Source organism: Centruroides sculpturatus, unplaced genomic scaffold (assembly GCF_000671375.1).
Source record: "Centruroides sculpturatus isolate CEXI.00-Female unplaced genomic scaffold, Cexi_2.0 scaffold291, whole genome shotgun sequence".
Lineage (NCBI taxonomy): Eukaryota > Metazoa > Arthropoda > Arachnida > Scorpiones > Buthidae > Centruroides > Centruroides sculpturatus.
Window position 1 is genome coordinate 297,999 of NW_019384514.1, and position 10,092 is coordinate 308,090.

A 10,092-nucleotide genomic window follows, 5' to 3' on the forward strand; every position below is an offset into this window, starting at 1 on the left:
ACTATAGTTATAAGTAATGCAGAACAAACTTAAAAATGGTTTAATAAATTATAATTTTTATTACCATTTACAAAAAAGAATTTAATTTAAAGACATTATAATATTGAATTTCCTTTATGTTTACAGTTATTTTATTAAACAGTTTGTATCCTAAATGAATTATTATTTTGTTCAGATGATTGCTAGTTTTGTGTATAAATATACATATATTATGGACAAAAGTAAAAAAAATTGAGATTAAATATATTTTTGATTTAAAAATTAAAGAATTTTGTTAAAAAAATATATAGTGTGGCCCAAAGTCAGTTCACCAAGATATATTTTAGAACAGTTAAAACTAGTTTCGAACAGCTGAATGCTCTCATTGTGATACAGTCATTTTACTGGCCGTCATAAATGCCAACATGCAGTTGTTCCAAACCAGTTTTAACTGTTCTTAAATCATCACCATCATGTAAGATGATTTCGATTAATGTCTTGGTTAAACGATTTTTTGGTCATTCTGTATATAGTTGTAAAAATATATAATTTGTATTTTTTCAACCCACATTCCATGTAACATGGGTTGAAAATAAAACTTTCTGACATTAGCAGTCCTCCTCTCTCTCTGTGTTTGGAAACCCAATGCCCTCTTTTTTGTATCTGAACTTCATCCATAATATATGACAAGATTGATACTTTTTATTCTAACAAAATGTAATAATGGGTTTATAGAAGTTACAGATAATTCTTGATACATAAATCTTACTTCTGACTTTTCACTTCCTTGCCCAATCATGGTCCAATGACCTAAACAACAAATTTTATACATGAGCCCTAAAAAATTCCCAAGTTCCCATCTTGACTCATACACTCAATCATATCATTAAAGATTTCACTTTAAACAAACACACAAAATGACTTTCATCATACATAATAATAATTAAACTATCAGGGAAGAAAAAAAACAGATAAATATTTTTAAAAATAAAACAATATTAAATATTTAAAAACTACATAATAATCATTTCTTGACTGACTTATAAAAGTATAAATTAGTATTTAAAATAAAATATATGTACTACAAAATATATTTTAAAATAATCAGAAGAAATTATTCAAATAATAAATTCATTTTCACTTGTCTATTTTAACTAAAAATCTTTTTTACTTAAGTATTATTAATAAATAAATAATATATCTTAATTTTTAAATCTATTAAATTTTACTTAAAATGTTAGTTGATATTTCCAAAAGGTTTTTTTAGAACCCTAAAAATAACTTAACTTAATAATAATTAACTAATCTATTTCAATAAAATATGCTACAAATGAAAATGTAGAAAGTAAAGTTAACTGCTTGCATTCTTAAGTACATTACACAACTTTGTTTTTTTATTTGAATATAGAGAAAAGTTGCGAAACAAGGTTTTCTGTTCTTTATTTTAAATGTAAACAAGTTATAATGAAGAATAGATGTAAAGCATTGATTTTGTAAAAAGGTGTACACTAGATTAATATCAGTAAACAGAAACCAGTTTTTCAGATGTGATATCAATAGATAAAACAAACATTCAAAGTAGAAACTTGTATATTTCAAACATTTTTGACACTACAAATTTCTAACACAAAGTGCATGCAAGAACAGATTTAACTTACACTCCTCACTGTTGCATTTACAATTTCTTAATTTGAAAATTACAAGGGGCATCCAGAAAGTAAAGAACATTTGGCTATAAAAAATAGAAAAAATTGTAATGATGGGAAAAAGTTTTATTAAGTAATTAGTACAAGACCAGTTACTTTTATACATACACCATTTTGATTAAAATACTTGTTGTAACTTGATCTGGTTTTTGGATTCCTTTGTCATAGATTTCCACCACCAGTTATTTCAGTCAGTTAGTTAACAGCTTCTTTCACCTCTCATCCATTCTAAAACATTCCAAACTGACTCAAAAACTCTTTGGAAAGAGCTTCGGAAAGAGGTGAAAGTCACCATACAGTCCCAATCTGGAGGCCAGATTGGGACTGTATGGTGAGTGGTCAAAAACTTCCCAGCCATATTTCCAAAGCACAGCTTCAGTGGCTGCAGCAGAGTGCAGTCATACATTTCCTTAATCAAATATTAAACACCAATTTATCACACATTGTTCATAATGTGATCACCAAACACTTCCGTGATTTGTTTACGAACCTCTACAGGACAAAGTTTCTTTGCATTTAAAAAACAAATAATACTTTGCACTAAGCAGTATTTTGTAATACTGCTACAAAGTAATACTTTGCACTTTCAATTTTTGTACACATTTTAACCATTAACAAAACAGTAAAAATAACTGCTGTTATCAAAACTCTATACATGCTAAGCTAACACATCAGAGAACAAATTGACCTTGAATCGATGGCAGTAATTTAGCTGTGCAGTGCTATGTGCAAATTTCTTTATTTTCTGGAAACCCCTTATATAAATAATAAAATAAAGAATAAAACAAAAAATAAAAGTATAAAAATAATTAAGTACACAATTTCTACGATAATTGTTGGAATTAAAATGCTGCAACGGTAGTAATAACAATTTATTTAAAAGATTTTTGAAAATGAAAATATTGTAATAAGATGTGATAATTAGCAAATTAAGTATTCTTTTTAAATAAAACCAATGCTTTGGAATTGTTAGTGTTGTTTGATTATCTCTCATCTATATTAAATAAGATTCTTATGAGAAATTTAGAAAAAATTTTTATGGTCCCTAAGGTTATATATAGGTATCCTTCACTATAGTTACATTATGCAGATGATATCCTTATTGCATGGAAATATTCAGAGCCAATATAGTTTAGTCATGCACAAAAATCTAATTTCATTATCTGTTGAAGCACTTATCATAATAAGAGCTCAAGCCCCATAATAAAATCAAAGCCACAGTCAAACTTTGGATATGTTTGGAAGTTATAGCCTACACACATTGACTAATATTTGATGTTAGCTTAAATTTCTCATCTTGATAGATTTCATCTAAGAGACCGAGGTCATAGGAAATCTCTTGAACATATGATACTGGAAAATTCTTCTCTTGTTTATCTATAATCCTGATTTGGTACTGTTGAACTTCCATCTGTTCTCCAAATTGAAAAGACAATATCTTTAAGATCCATTGAAGATATTGTCCTTATATATCCTTAGAAGAAATCAATATTTATGATGCATGCAATATGTGTTTTTAGCACCAAACCTATTATTCTTTGATCTACCACTATGATAAATGCATAGATAAATATATTGAAAAAAAATACTGAATGTATGTCTATGTTCCCACAATGTAACTTAATTACATTTAAAATAAAATGTATGACATCTTAGTTTCTGAGTGTTCTTCTTATATCAATATATATATATATAGATATANATATAATTGAAAAAATTAAAGAGCAAATATTTTTATGTTCTTCTTTGGTTAATAGTTTTTTTAATTACAAATAATTAAATTTCAATAATTAATTTGTTTCATTAATTGTAAATTGAATAAAATAAATTAAATTATCCTTTAATTTTTTGTTCATAATTTACTATAGTTATCGATTTTGTAAATATTTAACAAACAACATTCAAAATATAAACTCTACTGTATTATTCCACTCATCTCCACTGATAGAAAAATACTAAAAGTAGACAAAAACACATTCACGTCTCATTTATTATTCATAACATAAAACATGACAAAAATAGCTTCCGAAGTAAAATTACATCCCATCAGAAGACCAGATAAATGTCTCTAGTAATATATTTGTGTTATATACTTACTGAATATATCCTTTTAATATTTAAAAATATTCTGAATGCTTTGTTACTATAAAAATAGTATAAACAATGGCACATTATCAAAACATTATCTATTGTTGTTATGTTGGTGGCATATGTTTTCTAGTAATGTGAAATAATGAATGAAAAACTTCTCACACACTTTTAGAATTGAAATTTACTATTAAAATACAAATAAAAGATATTCAATTTTTGTTTTATTATAAACAAATATTTGTGTTTTATTAAAACTTGAAAAAATTTGTCATTTTGACTTAAATTGTTGGCATTAATATTTCAAACTAGATAATATGCTATATTTATTATATATGGCAGGGTGTAAAGAATTCATAATCATCCTGTTTCATCTTTAATGATTCACTAAACCAGGGATAGACAATTCATGAATGACAATGACATTTCTAGCATACAACCAGAGCTTATCTTAAAAAATAATTATACATTTTTATATTTTTTTCATGTTTTATAAAGAATTTATCAGGTTTCTAAAGTATATAAATATGTGGATTTTTGATTATTTGAAAAATTCTCTCAATATTTAAAAAAATTCCAAATAATTATGTTCTCATAAATTTTGGTTGGCATGTGAAAAAATTTTGCATCATAAACTTGGCAATTTTGGCATGCACACTGAAAAAGGTTGCTCATCTTTGCATTATACTATTCATGCATTTTATAAATATATGGAGTAAGACAGCAAGTGATGTAATATTTATTAGAATTAAAATAAGTGCATCCTCAATTACAGGCTACAGTATGTTGAAGATATGTCATGCTTATTTTATAAGAGCTATATTTATAAGAGCTAAATTAAAGAGTTAATTAAAAGACATCTATTTAAAGTATATAAAAACAACTAATTTTCGTTTATAATAAATATTTTTAAGTGAATTTAATAAAAAATTATTAACAAGTAGTCAAAAAAAAAACATTTCGAATATTTTCGAACTAGCTTATAATCCGTTGCACATGACGTCATTAAAAGACATTATAAAAATACTAAATTGTTTGTTTAACTTTATGTATTTTTAGAAATCATTAAAACAATTTATATAATATAACTAGCTGCAAGGACCTGCTTTGCTGGGTTTTTATATTTGTTCATACATTTGTAATATAGTTTTTTTTTAATATATAAAAGTGTCAGAAACCTACAATGAAAGGCTGACACTTGATCTTTTTTAACCTTGTGGAATTTTTTACCAATTTTTATCAATGTTTAAGAAGAGTTCTTCAAAGCATTTTTTTAAGCTGTTACTTCTGTGGTGGTGTATAAAGGATAAAGATGGACTCAAAAGTTATTTTTGACTTTTTGTACATAGTCTAAACTTCAAAATATAAAAGACTGTTTTTCTAAGTAATCTAGAATCTAGCTGCAAGGACCCGCTTCGCTGGGCAAAAGGTAACAATAGTGAAGATTAAGATAATTACATTATAGCCAATCTTACCCGTTTTCACAGAATGCAAGAATTAGGTCCCCCATTTCCAGAGTAATTAGAGAATTTTTACATCCAGTCAAATGAACTATTTTCAATTTGATCAATTTTCTGGAACATTTACAATCGTTCTATAATCGAACCAATTCGAATACAAATTCGAAAATTTTTAAAATCGAAATAGAAAATCTTCCACTTTCAACCATTTTCAAGCCCATATCTCCCACACCCTTATAGCTATCGAGACGCAATCACCATAGTGCACGAATGGAGACTTGAGGCTACTACCACATAGAAACACCATTCATGTGCAATGTGTAGTTTTGGCTAAAAAGTGAAATATAGGGACACACATGTCCATTTATATATATATATATAGATTAACCCTTGATTAACATAGTACTCAACTTTCATGTTTCAGTTTAACATAGAAAAACAATATAATATTAAATGATGAAATTTTATGATAATATCCATTAATCAATATATTAGATTGCTAAACAATATTTACCAAACTTTTGATCATGCTATTTTAAGACCAATCAAAAAATTTGGTAGATTGTATGATAATTCAGTTTAACATAGCATTTAAAAATATTCTTCAGCAATTTATTTTAAAATTAAGCATTTTTATTAACAAAATTAATTGTTAAGAATACACTAACAATTGTAATCTTGAAATCACGTTGCCACTATTTTCAACACACACATGCAGAGGGATGGAACCTCCACTTTGTACTAACAAGTAAGTCATAGCTTCACACCATATGCATTGAATATAGTTATATATCAAAAATTTAAATAGAAATAAAAATCTAGAAAACAGATTTTATTGAAACAAAACCATCAATATTTTCAACAGATTAATTAGAAAAACAGTATTAAAGAAGTTAATAGGAACTGATAAGACAAGGCAAAGAAACACATGGGCAATCTGCCAAAGAGATGCCATGCCTCCCAGGAGGACTGTCTATGGGGAAACTAGCACTTATTTAAGTGTTATACACATGAAGAAACCCTAAAAATGCCACAGCTAGTCTGTTGGTCAGACACAAACAAGCAAACAACTAGAGTGTTCAGTGATAAATCCACTGAACACTCTAGTTGGTTGCACTAGAAGGCAGTTAGTAGTGGAAGTAATGTAAGATTTTCAAATAAAAAATAAAATAAAACGTTTTCTCTATCAACAAATGAAAGATACAGAACAATATTTAATATTTGCTCATTTTATAATTGTTAATGAAAAATGGAACTTTGAAACCTTAGCTTCCATTTGTCTTAAAATGCTAGTATCAATTTACATGAATTTGATTTTAAACAACATACTACTACGTAAATCAAGGATTAGATGTATTTTAAGTTATGTATTATTTTACTTCAATAAATCTGTAAAAATTTTATATAGTAATTCTGATTTTTCTATATTTAAATAATTTGATTATTACTCTTTCTATTTTATTAAAAAACTTTTAATAAATTTCTCATGTATTCTTAATTAAAAAATGAAAAAAAAAAGAAACTTTAAAAAATTACATATTAAAAGAGATTAAATTTTAATTTTTGAAGTCTTTAGAAACTAATATATAATTTTTAATAATATACACATTCAAGAATAATCTTCAGACTAAAATTCTAAAATTACCTCCTGAATATACTTGACCAGGTTGTAAAGGTCCCATATGTGTGCCAATTTGAAGAGTTCCTGTGCTCTTAAGAATAAAATAAACATAAAATAAACATAAGTACTAATGAACTCAAAAAAATAAAGCATTTAAATCAATTTAATTACTCACTATATCAACTTCTCGAAGTGTTGTTCCCTCACCAAAAAATAAAGGTTTCTTTGCATCCACCAAAATGTAATCAAAATAGGTTTTCCAATCTTTCTGTAATTTTTTTTTAAACATTAATAAAAAGAAATCTGTAAGCTTAGTAAATTAAATACATTTCTTTAAAAATTACTTACATTTGCTTTTTTCAAGTGAGGAAAATCAAATAAATATGACATTATTTTCTGAAAATATAAATTTTTAATCATAAAAAGTTTTAAATATTATATACTTAAAATTTAACTTTATACTGTAATATTTTACACTTACAATTAATATAAAATATTACAACATTCATTTAAAATGTCAAAAAATTTTACCTCTGTATATGAATAATCACTGTTTGTAAGGAGGAATGTTATTTTTCCATGCTCATGCATTCTGAAATTTAAGAAAAACTCAAAATTTAATTTGTTTCATTTAAAAACATGAATTAAATGGGATTAAAATAAAAATTCTGAGAAAATTAAAGATACAAAATCAAACTGATTAATACTTTCAATATTTAATCTTAATTCAATATTTTTAATAACTAATTTCCTAAATAAATGTTTTTTTCTAATAAATTGTACATTCCAATTTGTTTACAAATTTCAAATATTCTTTAAAATCATGAATAATAAATTTCTTAAGAATTAGAAATAACATAATTTCTATTTAAACTAATTTATTTTAAATTAACAAGTGCCAACCTGTGAAACAGCATTGGAAGACGTTCATCCCTGTGCACATATTTATCTAAATTATTTAAGGTTTCTTCTTTTAAAGCTCCCTAATAAAAATGTATAATTGTGTTGAAATAAAATCAATACACATTATTTAGAAATATTACATAAATAATAATATTATAGATAATTACATTTGTATGTAACCAATCCATTGCATCACGTAAATCTCGAAATATGGATTTATATGACATAAAAACATTTCCACTTTTAACACCAGTTTGAGATCTATAAAAATAATTATGTAAGTAACATTTATTTATAAACATTTTAATTTTAAATCAGCAATATTTAAATATATAACTTACGGAGTATATTTTGGAGAGTTTGAAAAGAAATCTACAACACAAGCTAAGAGATAAGCTTCTGTAAAAAATAAATAAATAAATAAATAAATAAATAAATGTGAAAATAAAAACTCAGTGTTTAAAATTGATTTTTGTACTTTAATTTAGATTCATTAGTGTGAAATTAATTAAAATTACTTACCTGGTAAATTAAACAATGTATTAAGAATAAATATACGTGATTCATCAAGCTGAATAAATTTATTTGGATACATACTGTAGATATCAGAGCTAAAATTGAAAAACAAAAGTAAAATATATATATTTTACTTTGTATTATATATTACTTTTGAAATTATACAAATTTATTAAATTTTTAAAAATGCACACCGATTCATTTTATACAAGTCTGATTTTTGCTGATTGACATATAATACTGGTTCCAAATTTTCTCCAAAAAAAGTCACAAAAAAATGGTAGTACTGGTAGTAACTTAACTTTAATAGTGAGTCCAAATTGTGTTTATTATCTAGTATTTTTTGTTCACACACTATTGTTTACATTAAAATATGTTTTAAAATTGACAGCATAACTTGTTCATGTAAAGCTGGACAATTGGGAAACTGCCAATTCTTAACAGTCTAATCCACTCTTTCAGAATTCAGAGAAGCTCATAAATATAACCAACAGATTTCCGAATAATCATCTGTTTTTCATGTGGGAATAGACAAAAACTTATATTAAGCACTAACAAGGCTTTGAAATTGCAATTTGGAATGCAGTAAACATGAATAGCAATAGATAAAGCAAAGCTTTATGTTGCATAAAGCTTTGCTTTTTCTATTGCTATTCATGTTTACTGCTGATAATACACAAGAATGAATCAAATGACCCAGATAGAATAGTTTAGTTTATAAACACCAAAGAGCGAGCATCTGGTAAAAAATGCAAATTGACAAACTATTTCTATTAAAATATGTCAAAAATGTTTTATTTATACCTAATACAGGTTGTACTTTACTTACTATTTTATTAACAAAATATCATACCTCCATTCAAACCTATTACTTCATAGGAGATATAGAGGTTACTACAAAGTAAATAATGTGTAGGAACAGCTATATCTCAAAAGTTGTCTGTCGAATTCCTTCTCAATCTCATTTTTTTTTTCAGACTGATCATCCAAAAACCGTCAACTTTTTTATCATTGATATTTGATATATGATTAATTTTGATGAAAAATATACAAAGAATTAGCCCCTAAATATTTTTCTAATAATAAAATAATATTTTTTGAGCTTTCCTGTTCCTGTATTTACAGTGTATATGCTGTCACATACAGTGTATATAAGTAGTCTGATTTACTACTTGATTTGGATAAGTGAACTTCACTTACTTCAGAATCACTAAAATAGTCAATGTCATCAATATCATAATAACGAAAACACCTTTTTTTGCCGAGAAATAAATATAATTTGCAAAAACAAACGTTTTCAGCCTAGTTAATAGGCCATCCTCAGGTCGAAAAAATGGAACGCAAATGTTCCATAAATAGAACATAAAAATATTTAAATCAAAAAAAAATAAAAAAATTTTACAAGCAAAAAATAACGGAAGAATATATAAACAAATAAATTAACTAATTAATTAAAACAGAAATAACATAAATCTTCAGTGGATTAATTCTGGTCGAAGTTTCTAGTGTATTTCTTTACCAAATATTTCCATGCCGATGGTAGGCTCTCCGCATCTCTCGCATTTAAACAGCCTTCCCCTATCCTACTTCTGTATATTTCAATTTTCTCCGCCGTCATTGCTAGAGTTGGGGAAGACAGAGGCTTGATGATTGTTGCCTCATCCCATTTAACCTCAGAGCCTTGCGCTTGCGCCATTTGTGACAATATCGTTGAATTAGATGCTTTTCTTATGGCGTATCTATGTTCTTTGAGCCTTACTCCCAAGTTTCTGGTAGTGACGCCGATATAATCTTTTTTAACATCCAGTTGTCGGTTTTC

At 26.1% G+C, this 10,092-nt stretch overlaps 1 protein-coding gene across 1 annotated transcript in view; it reads right to left on the minus strand.

Moving 5' to 3' along the window:
- LOC111622516 (cytosolic purine 5'-nucleotidase-like) overlaps positions 1-10,092 on the minus strand; it is a 36,059-nt gene that overhangs the window by 6,145 nt on the left and 19,822 nt on the right. Inside the window, 8 exon segments of the mRNA XM_023364916.1 lie at positions 6,879-6,945; positions 7,030-7,122; positions 7,203-7,250; positions 7,386-7,446; positions 7,758-7,837; positions 7,925-8,018; positions 8,099-8,156; positions 8,280-8,404. Of these exon segments, the coding sequence (XP_023220684.1) occupies positions 6,879-6,945; positions 7,030-7,122; positions 7,203-7,250; positions 7,386-7,446; positions 7,758-7,837; positions 7,925-8,018; positions 8,099-8,156; positions 8,280-8,404 (626 nt within the window).